Source organism: Gossypium raimondii, chromosome 2, assembly GCF_025698545.1.
Source record: "Gossypium raimondii isolate GPD5lz chromosome 2, ASM2569854v1, whole genome shotgun sequence".
In the NCBI taxonomy this organism is placed as follows: domain Eukaryota; kingdom Viridiplantae; phylum Streptophyta; class Magnoliopsida; order Malvales; family Malvaceae; genus Gossypium; species Gossypium raimondii.
This window is the reverse complement of record NC_068566.1, coordinates 110,653-133,151: the sequence shown is the minus strand read 5'-3', so window position 1 is coordinate 133,151 and position 22,499 is coordinate 110,653. Positions and strand designations below refer to the sequence as shown.

At 36.9% G+C, this 22,499-nt stretch overlaps 5 protein-coding genes across 16 annotated transcripts; 3 read left to right on the top strand and 2 right to left on the bottom strand.

Annotated features, from left to right (window-relative positions):
* The first annotated feature begins 465 nt into the window (after window positions 1-465).
* LOC105787391 (WUSCHEL-related homeobox 13) lies at window positions 466-2,238 on the top strand. Its single transcript, XM_012613758.2, has 2 exons — window positions 466-826; window positions 1,511-2,238. The coding sequence occupies exons 1-2, from the start codon at window positions 610-612 to the stop codon at window positions 2,032-2,034; spliced, it is 741 nt and encodes a 246-aa protein (XP_012469212.1). The 5' UTR covers window positions 466-609; the 3' UTR covers window positions 2,035-2,238.
* A 1,249-nt stretch (window positions 2,239-3,487) lies between these two features.
* On the top strand, window positions 3,488-18,540 carry LOC105787390 (uncharacterized). 2 transcript variants are annotated; one of them, XM_012613755.2, is made up of 2 exons: window positions 3,488-3,729; window positions 17,067-18,540. In XM_012613755.2, exon 2 carries the CDS (start codon window positions 17,095-17,097, stop codon window positions 18,253-18,255), a length of 1,161 nt encoding a protein of 386 aa, XP_012469209.1. In that variant the 5' UTR covers window positions 3,488-3,729; window positions 17,067-17,094; the 3' UTR covers window positions 18,256-18,540. The 2 variants fall into 2 exon arrangements, with proteins under 2 accessions (XP_012469209.1, XP_012469210.1); XM_012613756.2 differs by lacking the exon at window positions 3,488-3,729 and adding an exon at window positions 16,228-16,450.
* Window positions 5,010-6,684, top strand: LOC105787393 (uncharacterized). Its single transcript, XM_012613761.2, has 4 exons — window positions 5,010-5,100; window positions 5,226-5,287; window positions 5,808-5,946; window positions 6,173-6,684. The coding sequence occupies exons 2-4, from the start codon at window positions 5,247-5,249 to the stop codon at window positions 6,278-6,280; spliced, it is 288 nt and encodes a 95-aa protein (XP_012469215.1). The 5' UTR covers window positions 5,010-5,100; window positions 5,226-5,246; the 3' UTR covers window positions 6,281-6,684.
* LOC105787386 (DNA mismatch repair protein MLH3) lies at window positions 6,978-16,086 on the bottom strand. 11 transcript variants are annotated; one of them, XM_012613749.2, is made up of 25 exons: window positions 15,705-16,086; window positions 15,569-15,620; window positions 15,412-15,459; window positions 15,138-15,292; window positions 14,983-15,040; window positions 14,597-14,654; window positions 14,364-14,456; window positions 14,097-14,262; window positions 13,991-14,006; window positions 13,676-13,899; window positions 12,490-12,559; window positions 12,317-12,379; window positions 10,752-12,170; window positions 10,598-10,676; window positions 10,387-10,496; window positions 10,082-10,140; window positions 9,779-9,976; window positions 9,204-9,248; window positions 9,076-9,129; window positions 8,866-8,972; window positions 8,565-8,613; window positions 8,241-8,300; window positions 8,056-8,128; window positions 7,657-7,742; window positions 6,978-7,509 (listed from the first exon to the last, which is right to left on the bottom strand). In XM_012613749.2, exons 1-25 carry the CDS (start codon window positions 15,828-15,830, stop codon window positions 7,324-7,326), a joined length of 3,654 nt encoding a protein of 1,217 aa, XP_012469203.1. In that variant the 5' UTR covers window positions 15,831-16,086; the 3' UTR covers window positions 6,978-7,323. The 11 variants fall into 11 exon arrangements, 2 of the variants coding, with proteins under 2 accessions (XP_012469203.1, XP_052479946.1); XR_008190989.1 differs by having other exon boundaries at window positions 7,371-7,509; window positions 7,592-7,742; XM_052623986.1 differs by lacking the exon at window positions 8,241-8,300.
* An 823-nt stretch (window positions 18,541-19,363) lies between the features above and the next one.
* Window positions 19,364-22,357, bottom strand: LOC105787388 (uncharacterized). The gene is made up of 4 exons (XM_012613753.2): window positions 21,993-22,357; window positions 20,681-21,466; window positions 20,024-20,071; window positions 19,364-19,941 (listed from the first exon to the last, which is right to left on the bottom strand). The coding sequence occupies exons 1-4, from the start codon at window positions 22,173-22,175 to the stop codon at window positions 19,657-19,659; spliced, it is 1,302 nt and encodes a 433-aa protein (XP_012469207.1). The 5' UTR covers window positions 22,176-22,357; the 3' UTR covers window positions 19,364-19,656.
* Window positions 22,358-22,499: the final 142 nt, after the last annotated feature.

The window sequence follows — 22,499 nt, the reverse complement described above, 5'->3', positions numbered from 1 at the left end:
ACATTCATTTGAGTTTCAGAATGTTATATGTAGTAGTTAACCGGTTACCTATAATACCGACAGCACCAACCTCACTCTGAGTCCCCGCAGTTAGTGGTATATGGTGTCTTTAGTTTTTACTGTCATGCTACATGTAACTGTTACCAAACCAGTTTTGAACATGGATTTCTATTAATTTCATCAATATTAACAGTACATGCATTTGCACAATGGGAATGCATTATTATATAATTAAGAAAAAGTCCAACAGGGTCGGTTCTCATACAAACAAACAAGACTCTTTAATTTAAAATTAATACCAATTAGCCCAAGCCACGAGGCGCGTGTTGGTCCTAACATACGTATGTAAGCCCGCTACGCACCCTGGCTGCCTGCCTGCCTTCCTGCATTAGTAAGTATTACCCAACAGCATAATGAATTATTTAACATCCAATTCCATATTTAATATTTAATTGTTTTAGTTTTTGTTTAGTCCCATATTCCACGCCTCTACACTTTAGCTGTCGGTTTGTCCATTTCCTTACTACTTTTTCAAACTTCTTCCCTTTCTCTCTCTGTCTTCCTAAGAATTTAAGATAAGGGGTAGGAAATGAGTGAAAATTAAGTAAGATGATGATAATGGAATGGGATCAACAGCAAGAGAACCAAAGCCAAAACCAGAGAGAAGATAGTGTGAATCTCAATGTGAACAATGGAGTAATGTATGTGAAGGTGATGACAGATGAGCAGTTGGAGACTCTCCGGAAGCAAATTGCTGTTTATGCCTCTATCTGTGAGCAACTTGTTGAGATGCACAAGAATCTCACTGCCCAGCAAGATCTTACAGGTAGGTCGACCTTCTATCCCCCACCCGCCCTTGTATATTATGCTCCTCCACTTTCTGTTCATGCTCATCTAATGGGATTCCTTTTTTGTTTCACCTTTTGCTTGCGTGTTATTTCTGATATTTAAATATGTATTGCCCCTGATCCATCATCTTCTACCTTGGATCTACCCTCTCAGTCTGAGTCAAGTGTTGGTGGACTTGAAACTAGTGAATTCCCGCTGTTTTAGCTTCTGGTAACATCATTTTTCTGTCTATGGTTGAACCAAAGGATGAGGAAAATCTTTGTATACAAATTAACACTGTTGTGCTGTGCTTCGTGTTGGGTTCATTTGGGTGGTCGATTTGGATCATTCACTTGTGTTCTTCTTAGCTTAACCTATCTTTTTCTTTATTGCAGAATAAGTTAAAATAAGAACCAACTGATCATTGATGCTTATCTGTTTTTCTTCCCATTATCAACAACGGTATATTTTTCTTGTTTGTAAGAAATCCACCTAACTTTAGACAAAACCAGAAAGAATGATTTGTCAAGCAATATAGGTGGGAGCCATTAATGTTCAGATTCTGAAATTAAACTGATAATGTAGTGGGGTAGATTAGGGTTGAAATATAAGTGTGGACTGACTAGCAGTTTGTCATAGTCAATATTGGCTACTGAAAAATGCTAATATGAATGGATGGCAGGTGGGAGACTGGGAAATCTGTATTGTGACCCATTAATGACATCGGGCGGGCACAAAATAAGTGCGAGACAACGGTGGACACCAACCGCTGTGCAACTTCAAATACTGGAACGTATATTTGATGAAGGAACTGGAACTCCAAGCAAGCAAAAGATCAAAGAGATAACCTCAGAACTAAGTCAGCATGGCCCCATTTCTGAAACCAATGTGTATAACTGGTTTCAAAACAGACGAGCTAGGTCTAAAAGGAAACAAGTAATGGTTGCATCCTCCAGTAATAACAACAATAATCATAATAATGCAGGTGAATCAGAGGTAGAGACAGAAGTTGAGTCACCAAGGACAAAACCAGAGAATCTTCTGCTTGTATCAGAGGGTCAGGGTCAACATCATGATGTGTGCTTTCAGAACCCAGAGATAACTTCTCAACTGCAGTTCTTGGGTGTAGGAGATGACCATATGTGTCAGCTAAAAGAATGGGGGGAAGCTGCATTTATGACCAAGCATGGCAGGGTGAGTGAGTGAATGAGGCAATGGAACTACATAGCATGCATGCTTTGACATAGTAAAGCTAATACATAAACTTTGAATCTTACACTGCCCTTTAGGCTTTTGGCTGTCTTTTGTTTTTGATTAATTTTTGTTAATATGAAGAATTGAAAGAAGTGTGCTTGGGCAGGTTGTTGATGAAATTAAGAGAGTGCTTGATTTGGAATGTTTGATGGTAAACTGTGAACATATTAATATAATATTAAGTATATGTGGGTTGGGGTGTCCCTCCAAATCCAATCATTGCAATCAATAATCACATGAAAACTATATTATGTTATGTGATTAAAATCGCAGGTAGGATGAAGTAGGTGGTGGTTTTAACCCAATGCTGGCATAGCCATATCACCCACAACATTCCAGCCTTTTAAGTTACTACTATTTCCACTAATAAGTATTCAGAGCCCACCACTAATGATTATGTTTAATTCCTACCATAATCCCCAATTTTTGTCTTTTTGGGTAATTCAAGGTTTTGCTACTTAAACTCTTTAGGCTCCATTAAATCCATTGGCATTTGTTTCGTAGTCCAATATTTGTAGTCTCTCTTCATCAATAAATAGAAGGATGATTTTAGCGTACTTTAATTTATTGTCCTCCTGCATTGAAAAAATATTCATAATAATTTAGCTAAAACTCAATCCTTTTAAATGGAAAAGAATATAAAATATTATTAAAATAATAATTAACTAATCAAATAATATAAAATATCACCAAATTAACCAAATTACAATCTAAAGGCCCATATTTTATACTAGGCTAAGCAAATCCAATGACCACAATTCATCAACACATCCAAAGCATTTTAGTAATTTTACTAAAATTATCTTTCTTGCTAAATAATCATTTTGTCCTCGATCAAATATCATATTTCCATTTACGTCATTTTTACTTTTGGTTATTTTCACTTTTAATCATTCAACATTTCGAATTTACATTTTAAACCTTAAACTTTGACTTCATCACTTTTTTACTTCTTCACAATTTAGTCAATACCTCGGATATATCTCACAATATAATACTATACTTGTTTCAACCTTTTATACTATCATTAGTCAAATAAAATGGCATTAGGGGTTAACACCATTAATGTGGATGACATTATTGCTAACTTTCAAACCGAATCCAGCAAACCGCAGGGCACAGGAGGCCGGAGCCAGTATTGGCAAGTTGAAATAGGCTTGAAACAGGCCAGTTGCACTGCAAATTTAAACCTCAGGCTAGATCCAGCCAGTGACTAACCAGGCTCGGCAAGAAAAAAATTGGCATTATTTCAGTTTTCTCTCCCTCGTTTCGCAATTCACTTTTTCAGTTTGGTAACTTTCGTGGCCTGGGCTGGGCTGGACTACAATAGCATTAGAATTAGTATTAGCTAAATAATCCTAAATAATTAAATTTCATTAGTATAGTAATTAGTAACACGACGCAAGATCTTCGTTTTTCCTTTTCATTATTCCCGACACTGGAGTCTGGACCCTCTCATCTTCAAAACTAACACAAATCTATACACTACATAATATTATGCCATATAAATTAAAAAACCCCTAATTTCCTTCTTCTCAAATCTCTTAAATCATCACTCTTTTCCTGCAATCCAAACAAACAAAAACTCTCTCTTTATCTGTGACACCAACCAACCAAGCAGCAACCCCCCCCTGCATAAATGATCAGGTATTGAATCAAAATTCATCCTTTTTTTAAATTCACTATGTTTTCATTTACATCTCATAATTTCATTCGATCAGAGCTTGTTGATTCGCATTTTCACTTCACATTGCGTTTGCTTTCTGTAATTTTCCATTTTTCTTCTATCAATCAACCTATTTTACGTTTTAATTTTGTTTCTTTCTTTCATGTTACCTATTCCAATATAATCTTTAACTTGGCTATTCATCTTCATTGCATGATGATCTTTTTGTTGACTTTCTGTTTTTATTATTCTTTTGGTTTTACGGGAAGCTCTTGTATAACCGAATATGCCGGTAGGGTTTTCAAATTTACGTTGTTTATGTCATTTACAACACGTGAAACGTCTTTCAATTCCGATTTATCTACTAGAACCGCTTGATTTTATGCTGCTTTCCAAATCTGCACATCTTCTTTTTCCAAATTTGATGGGTTTTTGTTGTTACTATTACTGTGATGAGAATTCAGATTTTGTTTTGTGTTTTGTTTACAATTTAACATCGGGAATCTATGATTATTGATGTTTTAACGTGGATGTGATTCGAGCGGCTAGACTATCTATGTAGACAATTACTTGTGCTTTGGTGTTTCTGATCTTTATTATTATTTTTTTAACCACCGCTCTAAGGTTTTGGCTCCTCCAGCCTGCACCACCACCTCTCCACCCATCTCCGCTGCCAGCTGATAGTTGATGTATCATCGGACCTAATTCCAGTCTGAAGAATTGTTTTAATTGGTAACCTTTTAAGTTTCGAGTTACAATAAAATAAAATATCAAAATAAAATAAAAAAGAAAGAAAGAAAGAAAGAAAGAAAGAAAGAAAGAAAAAAAGAAGAAGAAGAAGAAAGAAAACGAATGGGGAGGATCTCAATAGCTTACATACATGAGGGTAAATGGCCTCCTGGGTCAGTTGATATTCACATCATCGAAAAGAGTCTTCGAAAGGCTGTCTTTGTAGCTATTCTCCTTATACCCATTGCCTGCATTTTCCTATCTCTCAAGGTATGGTCCTTATACTCGTCTCTTTCTTCTTTCTGTAATTCCTTTAGTGATATGTTCATCTGTTTAGGAATCAATTGACTACCTTTTGTACTATGACTGAGTTGGTGAAGTAAGTAGGACTAATCATGATTTTTGGGAACCTAAATAATTTTCTAGTTCTAGTGTTAAAATGGGATTTTTTTTTTGCTTGAATAGAAATCCTCTGGAGATTAACTCCTTGTTTGGTTTTATCATCTCATACAATGCGTAAATGATATAACAGGAAATTTCAGCCACTCTTATTTTGTGGAGACTTCAGCTAAGTGGACTCCTTGTCATATTATTATTATTTTTTTGGAACCCTGTTCACAAAGGTGAGAGCCTCTTCAGCCGGTTGCCTTTGTTATTTGATGTGCTATTTTTTTCAATTTCGAACAAGTACAATGTGATTGCTAGATATATTGTTTTAATCCTTTTTCTCAAGTTTTCTATTTTTAAGCTTTCAGAGTCTGTCATCATAATGCCAGCCTTTGGAGTTCAGCTTGAAACACACTATACGAGGTAACTTACTAAAACCTCTAATTCTTGACAATGAGGGTTAAATATCTATGTAGGTACATGTTTTATGGTAGACCATGAATACGCAAAAACATAGCTTATGTTTTTGTTTTTCTTCTATACTATTAGTTCTGCAAGTTGATGGTCGGATAATTTTCCTGATTTGATTTTCAGAATTCCTCCTTTACTTTTAAAATAAGACTGTCTAAGAAGGGGAAACATCTGTTGTCACTCTGTATCAAAATTTGATGTTCTAGGTTGTTATTCAATATTTGGGTTTAGTTGTTCTTCCATCCAATTTTTTGCATTTCGCATTGCATTGTCTTGGATTTGCAAGTGGTTCTCAGGCCTTTCTAGCTTTCCTGCTATAGACATGCTCATTATTAGAGAAGCAGGTTAATCAATATTCATGAATAAATCCTTTAGATGTTTTAGTCACGAGCTTTTACAAGTAAGTAGTTGTACTAGCACTATAACCAATGTTATTATTTCATCTGGTTTTGTTTGTTTACTTTTGTTGTAGTGGAAGAATCATCCGCAGATTCATTCCCGCCGGTGAGATTTTGAAACCTGTTTTATTAGAATGTGTTACCCCCGTAACTTGTTACTGGAGCCTCTCTTTACTTGTGCGTGGGAAGGAAGAGCTGGTGTTGGTGTTCAAGGTAAGACAACTGAATTTCCATCTCTGTTATTTGCTTTAGAACATATGGGGGGATATATACTGCTGTATATCTTAAACAGGATGGTCAATCCCTTACTTTGAAGATATCAAGTAGCAATAGGAGAGTTCAGTAAGGAGTATATATGCATGCATGTGCTGTCATTATAAGTTAATATAGTAAGTAGCATTGGGCTTAATTGAGGCGTGAAACTTGGTTGTGTGTGAAGGAGCTACACCCTCCAATGAAGATGTTGCTTCCCGTATGGAAGGCCTTGTGTGCTAGCATTGACAACAAAGCAGGTCCAGAGACATGTGGGGAAGGTGAAGATGGTTGATGTCAAGGCCGTGAAAGTAGAAAAAGGAATATATGAAAACATATCAATTAGCAAAGAATACATACGTGGATTGCTTACTGCAAGTGTAGAGAAGAGATAGGGGGAAAATGCATTCTCGTCAGAGTAAAAACAAATTAGTCCATTTTTGTAGAAGAGGATGAGCATTGGAGATTATCAGCAAGTTTTGTCTGTTGCTAAAGGAAACAAACAGTGGATGAGCTTTCCAACAATATGCATATTTGTTAGTCTGTTCACTTTTTTAGTATGTTTTTCTTTTTCTTTTCTTTTCTTTTGTTGGTTTCATTTGATATTGAAATGGTATACAATTAAACAGGGTTGGGATTTGGCTCAGTTGTATGTTAGAAAAAAAAAAGTGAATCAAATGTTGATCATTTTCACCCTAATGCATGGGTTACGAGTCGAGTTGAATGAAAATGCTCAGAGGTGAGGATCTAAATTGCGACTTTTGAGAACAAGGCAAGAGTATCGAGAATTCAACTAGAAACAAATAAAAATTTCGCCATTAAGGTCGATGGAATGCACGTTACTTTATTTTCAGTATGGCATGCGATCATATGCTGCTAACAGGCTGTTAAATGTCAAAGGTGTGCTAGCGTAATTGATTATCACAGTGGTTAAACAAGAGGCCTGAACCCTTAAGCTTATACCAAGGAAATGATTCTACTTGCCCTTTGGGTAGACGGGGAAGAGAGCACACAACCAAGAATTAATGCACGGAGAAGAAATACAAATGTAGTACAACGTTTGCAATATACTTTTATGTTCAATTTGCCGTAAATTCAGTTGACTACCATCACCCTATGAGTTAAGAATACATCATAGAACGGAGAAAAATAACACATCTCGTAGCACCCAATTATTATTATGGGGTGAGAAAGAATGTCAATTACCCATCTTGGATAATGCTTTAGTTCCCTGAAAGCCCAACTTCTCGCGGGCTTCGAGATCAGGTAAAATCAATCCAACAATGGGTCCAGTCACCTTTGGACAAGTACACTATGACGTGGGTTCAGCTTAACACGTTAGTTTGGTATTTCATCAGCAGCTGCTCTTAACCGCAAACTGGCCCTTTCAAGGCTCACTCCTTGTCGGCATAGCCCATGCCATAACTCCCTGCCTTCATCATCCCTCACTTGCATCTTAGCTATCTGCCCATGCAATGCCTCCAAATTCACAAGCGGGGCAGTGGTTGGTCGCCCATGAGCACACTGCATGTTGTCATTTTCACATTAATTAAGGCAGCATAAGGATCTCCCTCTCTCACACACACATGTGCAAATGAATGCATACATGCACAAAATGTCAGCAGTCGAATCTGCAAAAAGAATTCTTGGTGTGGTATATATTCAACTCACTTGGAAGCACAGCGAGGTCTGCTTTAGCTCTTCAACAATTAAGGAACATTCTGAAGGAAGCAAGGAGTCTCCAAACATAATTGCACCTTAATGATGAAAGCATGACAGGAAGTTACACAAAGTTGGAGAACTTGTAATGAAGGACAAGATATTATCTACATATTAACGAAGGTATGGAAGTAGCAGAGTTGGAACTATAAATAGACATAAGAGAGAAAAGGCGCAAAAGATATCTTAACAGCTACAGTGGAGAAGTCTCACTTGACCTATGCATATATAGTATTTGCTCAGATAATTATTGCACTAACCACTCTAATTAAGTATTAGATAAAGCATAAAACTTCCACATATTTGAATTTGATTCGCACAGTTGCCATAACTACGTGAGATTAGACATACCTCGGCATGCTTTGGAATTAAGAATGCGACTAACAGATGGGGGCATTGTTGATGATCCGTCTGTATCAGCAAGCTACGTATTATAAATACAAACTGAGAGTCAGAAATTAAACCTTTACCAACAAGTAAAAGGGAAAGGAGAAGTAGGAAGTAAATGTTCTAATAAGCAACAAACCACGTATTACCTGATGAAGAAATTCCAATAGATCAACATCAGATAAATTGACACCTAAAATGCAAGGTACCTGCATGTTATCCATAAAATTTTTTTGACATTGAAGTTTAACAGAAAAGAAATGGCAAACTTGAATGTGCATGATAAGCAAACAAGGACACAGAGAGTATTTCAGGGATAAGCGTCCAAAATTTCCTTCAAAATATGATAAAACTGGTAATTTTGACCCAACCTCATTGAACTTACGAAAAAGCAGTAAGTAAGCTCAAGCAAAGGATGTAAGGGCCGTGGTTTAGCTTCCATCAATATAAACAGAATTGAAATGGAGCTTAACTGCAAGAAGTATGACAACAGCTGGCTTACGATGAATAAGGTTCAAATTCCTGGATAGTAATTAAAATTAAGCAGCAAAATCAGGATATATAATAAGATTAATAGCAATGAAAATCAGAAGACAATGAATGGAACATTAAGGAATGAAACACAAAATGGTGAAACTCCTGTTAACATCTTTACAGGTAAGAGATATGCACCTTTGAACAATGTTTTTGCCTCCAAATCCACATCCAGGATTATTTATCACACAGCAAACTATATGAACATAATATTTTCAAACCAAGGAAAAAACAAATTACTTCTTGAAGGATCTTGAATCTTGCGTGTGAAAGTCACAGATCCAACCCCAATGTCTTATTTGTTCAGAATAATTGTGCAGTAACTGATATCCCATCTCTGGCAGGATCTGTTATTTAACAAGTAATAAGTTAAACCTAGATTCACAAAGAAAGAAAAAACATCATTGCCAAAGCTCCAGGATAAAGCTTCATACATTAAACTAGACATACCAGCTCTCTCTTTGTATCCAAATAGGCAACCGACTTCCCTTCACCAGATAAGACCTAGTTTTTTTGACATGTCACATTAGTAGCGAAAATCACTACTTCGACAAATTTGAACTAGAGAATAGTTTTACCTTGCGACGAAGTTCTTCTAGTTGAATTCTTTCATCTGCAGCATGCTGCAGAAGATAACAATAACTAGAGTTAATCATACTGCCAAAATTTCTATAGCATTTATGTGAGCATGTATGCTAATGTTATCATTTGTATGTCCAAATCAGCATACAAGGCATCTGCATTTGTTGTATAGGCATCAAATCCATGGATTAGCATATGTATGAATTATGGTATCCTTGACATATTTGAACGATCATTGCAACTAACATTTTCTCCTTATTTCTCATCAACTATTCATCTAACTGTTGTCATGTGTAATCTCTGTCCTCTAAGATCAGAATTTCTGATGACCTTCACCATGACTAATTAACCTCTCTTTTTAGTTAGTCAGCTGTTATTAAAGGAATCACTATATCTCTTGAAGACAAACATCTGACAAGCGATATATCCAAGACCCCGTTATGTGCAATTAATAGTACATACATGAACTTAAGGTACCATTTTCAGCTGAGAAGTTACACGGCAATAATTAAGGCAGAAAATGCATGACAAGAAAAGGGTAATGCTATAGAAATTTAAGCGAGTAATGGACCTGGTCAATAATAGCAAGTGTTCCATCAGCTACAATTGGGATGAATTTCTTATCCACCTGTTGCAGAACCTTGGCCTCTGTGAGACACTTTTTACTAATTGATTTAGGAACCAATGATCCAGCAGCAAGATTAAGGAATCCAGAAGCGATATCAAGTAAAGTATCTTCATTGTCAGCATCATATAATTTGTTATTCCTCTGCATTAATAATACAGTAAATACTATTGACCGCTAGTGAATGCATCTGGAACTGAAAACTCAGAAGCAGCAAATATGGTTTATTAAAATTGCAAAATACCCAACTGTTTTTCTCCATTTGGTTCCAGAAATTAGGGGATCCTGATTTCCATACGAGGGAAATACTGAAAGATGAGAGAACAAACAAGAGCTGTTAATCTGTTGATATGTAGTTAAAAGTTTTTCCTTCTTTGGCAACTAAGCAAATTTAAGGAAAAAAAGGGATTTTGCATTCCATGTCTATTACTCTACTGTAATGTTGTTAAACTCTCATCCTCTTCAAGTTCACCCAATACCAAATCAATATCAATTGTTTTGTAAGAACTTATGCTTAAATACAAGTATTTCTTCTGGTGAAAGAACAGAAATACCTTGCACTGGAACAAGTTCAGGATCCTCTCGGCAATAAGGTTGTTCAATCTTATCACATTTTTGAACTATGGGGCTCTGCACCTTGTCTGGTTTGTTATTCATATTTGATCTGTATTTAGCCAAAGTGATCAACCAAGAAAGAGAGAAAATTCAAGTTTCAGCAGCAAAATCGAAGTCAATTCTGTAAGGAGATATCAAAATTGCTCATACCTATTCTTCCCAAAATTAGGTTCAAAGCATCGATTGTGCAAACCAGAAGAACGTTGTGGAGGCTTCTTATCACCAGTCTCTGCAAAATTCACTTACATTAATATTGTACATCATTAACCAATCCTTTAAACTGAGATGTACATCACATAATCACCTAAAAAGGTGTATGGACCATGGACTTCATTAGAAGTAGATTCCTCCGATGTCTGCAAACAATGATGTAAGGAGATAAACCTCCTCTTCCGGATGTAAAATGGAGGAGCTGACTGGCTTCTTCTTGATCTTTCTTTAGGACTAAAGTTTTTTCCAAAATCTTGATAACGAAAGCAATCTCTTTGCCTTTTATATTCATTAATACTTGAGTCTGACCAAGGCCAATCTCCGTTTTCAATTACTACGTTGAATTGTTCTGGAGAAAATTTATGTTTTAGATTGTATTGTTGAAGGTGCTCAGAGAATTCTCTACTGGATTCAGCATAGCCAATTCCTTGTTCAGTGTTTGGGAAATCATAGATGCATTTTTCTTGGCTGGAGCCCCTTGAGATTAGATCAACACCAAATTGGTTGTCCTCGTCTTCACCATCAGAGAAATGCCCAAAGTTAGTCCTTTTCTCAGATCTGAAGCTCCCTTCTATTGCATTCTGATAACTGAATTGGGCAAAGGGGTTTGAGGTTCCTGAACACAATCCCAAACTTAAAGACTGATGACCAGAGGCAAGGTTTTCAGCTAGCATGACTGAACCAGATACTAGGCCATTCTCTTCAACAGAAACATCTCCACATGACAGAAACAACTTCACAGAAGCTCTTCTTAAAACATCACAATCTGTAGGAATGTTATTTGTTCTTACAAGCTTGGGTCCATCCTGCCATGCAGTCTTTGAAAGGTGATCAAATGTCTGGTCACCGAAATCAACTTCCATCATATTGAAGCCATCATTTGAGCAGACCCACTTCCTTTTTGTCTTAAGGCTATCAATTGGTGAGTCAACTCCTACGTCACTTTCAACCAATTCCCTGTCAAGTGGCCGGTTTCTTTGGAAGGAGCAACTTTGCATAAAAGGTTTGCTGATATTTTTCCTAAACTGCAAGTCATTGCAAAGTTCATGACTATCAAAAGGAAAAACACTCCTAACTGTTTCATTGGTCACACAACTCTCAAACTTGAGGGATTCATTACCTAACTTTGAACTTATATTATTGTTGTTCACATGATAGTTTGGTCTTCCTGAAGCAATAAATCTATTTTCCAAGAAGTGATCTTCTGCTAAAATATTGTTATCAGATGACCAAAGATGCCAATCACTCCTTTGGTTTACTATGGAGCCACCTTTGGAAAGGAAATCACCCAAACTTTGAAAAGAATAGTCAGTCCAATGAACAAACTTCATATCATTCTGCTGATCTTTAAATTGTGCAGTATTTCCATTGCACTCCTCAAATGGCGTATCTTCATGGTCCATAAGAAACAAATTATCTATGGTTAGCTTGTCCAATGAAGAAGATGGTTGATACTTTTTAGTCCTCTTCCTCGTTGCAAATTCCAAGTCCACTGATGATCCATCAAAAAAATCTGCAGAACAAGCGTTGAAAAAATAAATGAAGCATGCAAGAGAGTTAGCATTGCAAAAGGCAATAACTTTCTGTGAAAGCATGATTGGATATTCATTCACATCATGTCCAAAGAGAATTTTTGGCCAATAACATATTGAAGGGCACCTTCTGCAACATTCAAAATATTTGCATCTTCCTTCAGGGTTTCAGCTTGTCCTAATCCATCAGCTGCATGAGTTAAAGGATTAGATAAGAAACCAATTATAACTTGATAGCTTCAGGAGTCATAACAAAAACAACCATAATAAGCACTTTGTTCTGTATGGCTGAGAGCATACCATAACTAATATTTTTCCTCCAGAGGTGTTGAACTGCTGTCTCAATTAAGGTACATACAGGTCTCCAATCCTGGCAAGAAAGAAACACAGAGAGAGAGAGAGAGAGATTTGAGGTTGAATTAACAACTTTCTGAAGTTCCTAATAACCCTAAGTGCCCAAAATTTCTTGTTTTTAGAAAAAGGCAAAAATAAACTCACCACTGAGGATTAAACAAATGAAAAGTTGAATTACGACATTAGGCAGATGACTTTTAAAGGTAACCACACAAATTAATAATGTTTTAATCCTGCAATTAATGAATAAAGTGTATACCCAAAGGGAAAAAAGGTAAAGTATGTCCAACTTATGTGCAAAGTCCATCTGATCACCATACACACTGTCATTTATTATTGAAGGAATAATGTCATATTCCGTGGTGCTTCAAGAAAATTTTCAATGTGGCATATGTACTTTAAAATTGTGTAATATGGCATCTATACTACCATTAGTCTATTAAAATGGCACTAGCGGCTAACAACGTTAAGGTGGATGACATTATTGCCAACTTTCAGACCAAATCCAGCAAACCAGAGGGCACAGGAGGCCGGAACCAGTATTGGCAGGTTGAAATAGGCTTGAAACAGACCAGTTTCACTGCAAATTTGACCCTCAGGCTAGATCCAGCAAATGACTAGCCAGGCTTGACAAGAAAGTTGATAGATTGAAGGAGAAAAGGGGGACGGGAGAAAAAGTAGAAAAAATTGGCATTATTTCTCATGTATCAACATGTGATTGGATGGAGGTCACATCAGCTGTTTTAGTTAACATTGTTAACCACAGGGTGCTAGATTTTCACACAGAATGATAGTACATATACTACATTACACATTTTAGAGGTACTGTACCACGTTGAAAGGTTCCACAATGTACAAGGAGCTAGTGACAAAACACAATGACATACAAAGGCCAAAGGTGACACTTCACTATCATGGAAAGCAGCATTGAGTATTCTGGCCATACTTCTACACAATAGAAGCAAGCAATTCCGAGTTTGTTATAAGAAAATGAAAAAAGTTCAAAGTAGTTTTCAAATGTTTTAATAAACATTATTTTGAACCGGATGCTAAGGTTCCTCCTCGAAAAGAAAATGTTTTAACCAATACAAATGCAAACTAAATCATGGTTCTCAATTAGACTGCATATTACCTTGAATTCGACATATGTCTTTGATGGTTCAAAGGTTAAATCATATAAAGATGGTGGGCAGCTAATGTTAATTATGTATGATGGAACCACTTGAGATCTACTCCTTTTTCCATTCTTGGTCCAGTTATTAGCCTTCTTCTCTGGATGTAAAGACTCGAAACTCGTAGCCATGTTGTTCAGCAACTTATGAATGGGACCCTTGCAGACAAGTCTTGAATTGATATCTGACATTGTCAAGGTCCAAAACGAAATTGATGATAAACAATGTCTTCATATTGACTAGCCATATAATGGTCCCAGATATTCAGTGGATACAGACATATTGAAAGGCCTGCCAGAAAAGAAAAGAACATCATAAGAAGGAATCTAGAATATAAAAATTATGAAACACTTATGCAGTTAATCAAAATAATTATTCTACCTTAGAAGTAAAATCATCACAAGGACCAGATATGTAGCCTGAAAGCTTGAGGGAACCATCACTAGCATTCAGCTTCTGCAGACAAGCACAGTCCTCAATTCCAAGACCACTCATCAGAAGAGGCAAAGGGGAAGAGGAAGGATGCACAGAGAGAAGCTCATCCTCACTTAATTCAACAAACAATAAAGTTAAAAAAAAAAGAAAAAAGAAAAAGGAAAAGGAACATGAATGACAGAGTTCCAACAATGAAATTTGACAAGAACATACCTCTCAATATCAATAAGATTGAAGTAAACCATTGGGTGAACAAGAGCAATTCTGAATACACACTTTTTAACAGAGTGCAACACCTTCTTCGGGCTTCAAATTCAGCATTACAAATCACAGGTGCGTCGATTCAGTGTAATGGTAGAGATTTCACAAGGTGCAACCAAGAGCCAGTTTCATAAACTATGCTTAATCATAAGGGAAACAAGAAATTGGAGATTAAAAAGACAAACCTGGATAGCATTTGTTTCTTCCGAACAGGTTGGTTGTAAAATAAATCACGCACAACAACTGTATGGAATCAAGACATTAGTCGATGAAGAAAAGAAAAAATTGAAAGAAAAACAGGCCTTCTTTTCCTATTATTTTAAGTGGTTTCTCACCGATTTGTGTCTTCTCCTAATACTTAAGGTTACCTAGCTGTAACTTTTTTTATATATAACTTCAAAGCTAGAATAACATCTGCTCTCTTCAGGCTAAACACCAAAAGCTTTGAGAAAGTGAGGCAAACAGATTGGTCTAACACGATTTCAACATTAAATGGACAAGAACAGATCTTCAAGTCAAGCAATAATACCAGTGAACTAACAACAAATGCAGTGGCCAGATAACGCCTTACCTGTTGTGCCCGTATCTTTCCTGTCATCATCAATTCCAAGATACAAACACTTGGACCCCTGGAAAGAAAGAACCAAGAGAATTTTAATTGCAGCCAATACCAAAATGATTAGCAAAGAAAAAAGAAGTTTATAACAAAATAGCCACTGTAGATACCTTTATCACCTTGCGATATCCATTTGGTCTTCCATAAGCTTTTGTTACTATTTCTACCAAAGCTACATCAGATACAGAAGCTAAAGCTTCTCCCCGAAAGCCAAAGCTACTGCTGGCAGCATCCAAATCACTCAGATGGTTAAGTTTGGACGTTACTGGCAATGGATAAAGAGAAATGAAGCGAGCACTGTGAGTTAGTGAGAAAACAAATTGAAGGCATTACAGAAAATAAGGAAATAAAAGGCAGCATCGACAAGTATATTACGAAGCTAACCATATCTTTCTCCCAGTAGCACCAATCCATCCCGAGAAATACCAGATCCTGAAAGCATATTAGCAACAAATAAAATAAAATAAAATCAAACATGAAACCTGGATGGACGTGACAATCGACTAAAGCTATTAGCAACGAAAGGCATGACAGCTATTACCATCATCCACCACTTTGACATAGCTGCTCCCAACACTTAGAAAGACTGACACCTGAAACAATAAAGAAACCACGAATCTTAACACAGAGTTCCCATCGTAGAAATTATTTACGAGTTAGTTGTTGAAATTTACGACCTTGGACGCAGCAGCATCGAGGCTGTTGAAAATGAGCTCCTCCACAACCCTAGTGAGGTCAAACAAGATAGTGGCAGAACGCACTGTACTACGAACAGCATCTGGCAAGGGCTTAATACTCCCCATTACAAGCCTAACCTAGCTCATGTAGAAAATTAAACAAACATACGCATCAAAACCAATCCGCTTTAAATACACCAAAAAGAAAAAAGAGTGCTCCGGGGGAAAACGAGTAATTAGCAACAAATTAGGATTGGGAAAGCCTTTTCTTAAGAAAATACGAGAAGCAATTTTTATTGCGGAGAAAACAAATAAGGTTTAGGGTTTATCGCATTGGTTTCGCGCATTTCAGTTTTTTTCCCTCGTTTCGCAATTCACTTTTTCAGTTTGGTACTTTCGTGGGCTGGGCTGGGCTGGGTTACAATAGCATTAGTATTAGTATTAGCTAAATAATCCTAAATAATTAAATTTCATTAGTATAGTAGTTAGTAACACGACACAAGATCTTCGTTTTTCCTTTTCCTTATTCCCTACACTGGACCCTCGCTCGCTCCCTCTCATCTTCAAAACTAACACAAATGTGTACCCTATATAATAATATGACATAAATAAATTAAAAAACCCTAATTTCCTTCTTCTCAAATCTCTTAAATCATCTCTCTTTTCCTGCAATCCAAACAAACAAAAACTCTCTCTTTATCTGTGACACCAACCAAGCAGCAAACAGCCCCTGCATAAATGATCAGGTATTGAATCAAAATCCATCCTTTTTTTTTCTTTTAATTCACTCTGTTTTCATTTACATCTCATAATTTCATTCGATCAGAGCTTGTTGATTCGCATTTTCGCTTCACGTTGCGTTTGCTTTCCTGTAATTTTCCATTTTTCTTCTATCAATCAACCTATTTTACGTTTTAATTTTGTTTCTTTCATTCATGTTACCTATTCCAATATAATCTTTAACTTGGCTATTCATTTCCATTGCATGATGATCTTTTTGTTGACTTTCTGTCTTTATTATTCTTTTGGTTTTACGGGAAGCTCTTGTATAACCGAATATGCCGGTAGGGTTTTCAAATTTACGTTGTTTATGTCATTTACAACACGTGAAACGTCTTTCAATTCCGATTTATCTATTAGAACCGCTTGAATTTATGCTGCTTTCCAAATCTGCACATCTTCTTTTTCCAAATTTGATGGGTTTTTGCTGTTACTATTACTGTGATGAGAATTCAGATTTTGTTTTGTGTTTTGTTTACAATTTAACATCGGGAATCTATGATTATTGATGTTTTAACGTGGATGTGATTCGAGCGGCTAGACTATCTATGTAGACAAATTACCTGTGCTTTGGTGTTTCAGATTTTAATAAATCGGAGAAGGGATATTAATGGAGGCTAACATTTGTGACATCAATCACTTGGATGCGGATGTCCTCCTGCCTCCCCGGAAGCGCCTGCTTGCAGGATTTAAGAAACAGGCATCCAATGCCAATGGTGCTTCAGATCAGCCTGCAGTGGCTTCTTCCTCTTCATCTCCTCCTTCACCTTCACCTTCACCTTCACCTTCACCCTCACCCTCACCCTCACACTCGCCTTCTACTTCTTCAAGTGATGTTAATGACCATCTTAAAAATTTATTGATGAGTTCCCATTTATATAACCCAAATCTTTCTCCTGAGGAGATTTTGGAGGCCTCAAGAGCAGCAGCTACATCTGCTGCTAAAGCTGCTGAGGCTGCCAGAGCTGCTGCAGAGGAGAAGGCTGCAATTGCAGCTAAAGCTGTTGCTGCAGCTAAGAATGCATTGGACATGGTAGCAAAATTTTCTGAAGACACGATTAATAAGGAAAGACACCTAAAAAAGAATAAGCTCAAGAAACATGTCCCTGTTCAACTCTTGTACAAGAAACACGAACCAATTGAGAGTCCTAGGACAGATGAAGAGTTAGCACGGAAGTTGCACCGAGCAATCAACAGTTCCCCAAGAATCTCAAAGAATTCACCAACTTCTGAATGGAGAGGTCATAAACATAAAAGGCCTAAGATCATGCCAACTCTTGAGAAAAAAAAAGCTTCCAATGGGGGTATTGTATTGGGAGGAAGCCCGTCTTCTACATGCAATGGAGGTTCTATAGCAGGTGAAATTGATTCTGGGGACTCAATGGAAGAATCAGTTAAAGCAGAGGCAAAGGGTGCTAAATATGAAAAATCTGGGAAATCAGAGTTGGATAATGGTGAAGCAGAATCAAGCCATTTGAAGGAAAAAGCTTGTGACGATGTAACCCCTAGTAAAAAAAGGGGAAGAATGAAGTTAAAGAGGCTGCCCTTAAGCATTTGTTCCTTTAGGGATCGAGTGAATCCCAAGGAAGATATGATTACTAAGAGCTCTCTATTGACTGAAAAGAACATGGATAATTCTACTGCTGCTGTTAAGACCTTTTATTCTTTGGAGCCCTCTGATGATGGTGTTATTTCAATCGAAGGTATGCGGAAATGCCAGGATTTCAAGGCCCCTGCATGTATCAAACAAAACAAAGTCATGCAATCATAATATTCAAATCCTGTTCTTGTAACAGGTTGCTTCAAGGGTTGAGGTTAATAGCTGAGGTAGGATTCATAATTTTCTTTTATAGGAAATTAGGAACGACTTTACTCCATTTATCTCTTTGCTCGTTACTGGTTTTGTAAGGAAGTTGAATTGACAGAATGTATATTTGAATGTTCAATTGCTTGCCTCTACACTTTACTAATAGTGCTTGCTGCATAAAATGATAGCAATATTTGGATTTGAGATAAAGAGGAATGCAATAAATTTAGATGTTTTTGTTTTGTTGCATATTCATCCCGCATTCTTGGATGATGCTAGATGTTCTGAAACTTTACTGCCCTTGGTATTGTTATTTCTGCAGTTGATTCATTATTTTCTTCTCCCTCAATTTGGGGTGGTTCTCCTTTATTTTAAATTATGGCCGTATAAAATGCATTTGTGTTGTTTATGAGATGCATGATTGATGGATACAGAAACACGTTCATAATCTAACGAGTTTAATGAAGGATACCAGTGAAGTTGAGGTTGCTGAAACATATTTACACCTTGACCTAGCAATCCATCATCTAACCATGGCGTTTCTTTTAAGGACTATGATAGATCTTGGCATTCGTGAACGCATTTTTTTTCTCTCAATGTCTTGCGGTAAATATTGATGAATTCATCTAGGACCTGCTGACAGTTGCTAAAGTGTAGTAATGTGGTGCTTTGTTTTTTTTTTTCGTTTGCGATCGGCTCTCCCAAGTTATACCAAAAATTGGAGAAGGATATTTGGTTGTGTATAGAGAGGAGAAAAGGAAGGAGGAACACAATTATACGTGCAACACTCTTACTCTCTCAATAGCTAAACGTGAGCACTTTTTTGTTAATTTTAAAATTTCATCTATAGAAATAAAGTTGAAATCAGCACTCTTATCTACTACACCGATTGCTCTTGGAAATCTATATAACAACAACCCCTTTTTTCTACAAGAAGAATCAATAATTGATGAGCAAAGTGGTTGATCCAAATCATGACATGATGACAAGAAAGAGGATTCATTCAACACTTATCTGACACATAGCCGTGTGATTCATAATCATAACTGAAGAAAACTTGGAGTAGAATAGCTGGATGGTAATGGTGTTCCAATCATAATATGGAACTGGTATATAATTAACTTGAAAACAATGTGAGCAACACATTCAGTTATCGAAGTTAAAACTCCCTTGTCATTTCCTCACAATAGTTATTACTTTATACTTGGTTAACCATTAATCAAAAATAAGAAGAAGAAGAAGAAAAAAAAAAAAATCTTATTGAAAATGTCACAAGCCCAAAAAATTAAAACAATTAAAACAAACACAATCAATAGTCGTACAGGTGGAGGGAGGAATCTTTAATCCCTTCTTCTCTTGCCCACCTTAAATCTTAAGTTTGCTCATTCCAGCATCCATGTTAGATTGACCATCTGACCTCCTCAGGTTCAGCCATGGGTGTTGCAGACACTGCTGAGCAGTTGGTCGCTTCTCTGGGGAAAAATCAAGAAGAGGAGAAAGAAACTCCAAAAACTCACGTGCATCAGTCTCAGAGAATTTATATTTAGTCACCAACAATCGATCCAGTGGCAGGAACTTCAGTCTCCGAATCCTCTTCAGATCCCCATGCCTGTCAAAAAAATCTTTTGATCGAGCTCCTCCAACGGCAATCTGGTTTCACATGCATATATTAACATTTCTATCACAACAATTTTATAACTAGGAAAGGACATTAATATAGAAATAATTTTACCTTCCGAGGCATCTTTCCAAGAAGTTCCATCATGAGAGCAAGGTGATCCTGCAAGCAACCAAATGACTAATATTATTCCCAGTGGTCCTTTCCTCCTTTTATCTATAGGGTTATTATTAATTATTATTATTATGATCCATAAATAAACAAACAAACAAACAAACAAACAAATAATAGTGGGCATATAAATATATTCATAATAATATGCTAATCAAAGACAATAACTAAATCTCAGTAACAAGTGCCGCTGTTAAAACCATGAGACACTTCACATGTGTATATGAAAAAACTAATTTGATTTGACTTAAATATGAACATGATTACTATGATGCAGGCCTGCCTTCTACTCAGCACAGTTATTTTTTATAGCTCTTTTCTGGTATGATACCTATAAGAAAAGAAACCAGATCACACTATAATGGCAGGATCAGAGGGGAAGGATGAAAAAAATGGTAATATGACAGCTGCAATGCAAGTAGAATAACTAAATATATGATAGGTGAAGAACAAAGATGATCCTAATCTGGCATCATGCCAGACAAATAGAAAATACTGTTTTCCTTGAGCTACTTCCTATTCCTATTTTCTAAACACATACCCCGCAAAAATAGGACAAGGAAAATCATTTCCAAAGTGTGATGCATAGAACAGTCATACCTCATCTTCGCTGAAGCCTTGTCCTGTTTTAGGAGCAAACATCATGTCACCAGTAGCGAGCTCAAAGGCTATGCAAGCAAATGACCACATATCAACGGAAAAGGTATACCCAGATAGAAGTATGACCTCAGGAGCTCTATACTGCCTTGTTTGAATCTCTTCTGCAAATCGTTTGTCAGCCCAACATGCGTTTCCAAAGTCCACAACCTTGCACCTCATATCAATCCCATCAAGACATCTTGCAGGTTTTGGAGCTTCTACTCCCATTGAATCTCTTCTAACACCTATATTAGCAACTGCTCTTCTGGCTCTCCGTTTCAATTTTTTCTCAATGATGTTCATGGTAGATCCACCATTTAGGGTGCCCCCCTCAGGCCTTTCAAGAATTGGAGTAAGACCAGATCTAACTGGATCCTTGGCTGGATCAATAGTGGAAAAGAGAAGAATATTTTCAGGCTTTAAATCCGTGTGGATTATACCAACCTCCCTATGCAAGTAATCCAGGGCTATCAAAATGCATTTGCAGATCTCCCTAACTTTATTCAATTCAAGCCCTTTGTAACGGTTAAACCTGATTAATTGAAGTAAGCTATCACCGAGGAATTCGAGGACCATGCATAGATGTTGGCCATTTGGACCACTGTGCTTAAAGTGGTCAATCAGGTGCACCACACACTTCGAGTTTGAGGGGTCTCCGTCAGCAATAGATGAAAGGACATCAATTTCATGAAGTGCAGCTTGTGCAAATTGTTGTGCGCTTTTCTGGATCTTTAGAGCAACATATTTCTGGTTCAAAAGAGAAATGGTTTAGATAATACAATGATGCTAATCAAGAAAAATCAAGGGATACCCTCTCTTTTTTTTTCAAGAAAATTTCCAAAAATCAACATCTTTTATCAAGAGGAAGCATAAGATTACAAAAAGCAAAGAATTTGACAACTCATACAAGAAATACTATTCAGATTTCAGATCAGGTTTTCTTTTTTCCTTTAAAAAGTTTAATCAACCTGATTATTATTGCATATTTCATCTGACCATATACTTATAGCAAAATATCTAGGCATCAATCGCCGATCCCAAAAAAGAGTAAGAAGAAACGAAACGGATAATAATGTCGTAGAGATTCTTTATAGAAAAAGCCAAAAATGAATACTTGCGGGAAAGGGGATACTGACAATAACGGTTAAACGGAAAGCAGAGCCTATAAGACCCAGAACAAAAAAAAAAAAAAGGTGCAAAATGAAATAAGACCCAGATCATAAAAAAAAAAAAGCAGAAGAAAATCTAAGGTGAAGGAACAGGAGGGACATACAGAGGATTGGGTATCGTAAGCGAGCCAAACAGTGGAGAACTGACCCCAACCCAGCTTCCTCTGAGCGATGTAACGACCAGCGGCGAATGGATCGCCGATCCGGACGGCATGATATCCTCCTTTCCTGTAAGAGTCGATTCCCTCGTCATCTTCCTCCGAGCCCGATGATGAAGAACAAGACATGTCGGCAATTGTGATCGGATCAGCGTTGGGAGGAAATTAACGAAAAAACGGAATTTGTTTTTTCGTCGATTGTTGGGTTAGTTTTTTGTTTATATATTTGGCGATTTGTTTGCTTTATTATCCTTTTTTTTTACTTTCCTTTTTGTTGTGGCCTGGTGCTTTTTTTATGGTTTGCTATTTTTGGGCGGGGGGTGTGTTAATTTTGTGTGTGGCTTTGAATAGAAACGGTGCAAAATAATGCAACAGGTGTCCCGTCCCATGTTGGCTTCATGGTGCCGCCCTCCCTGCTGCGCCATCCTCATTTGAACATAAGGCTCTTTTGCT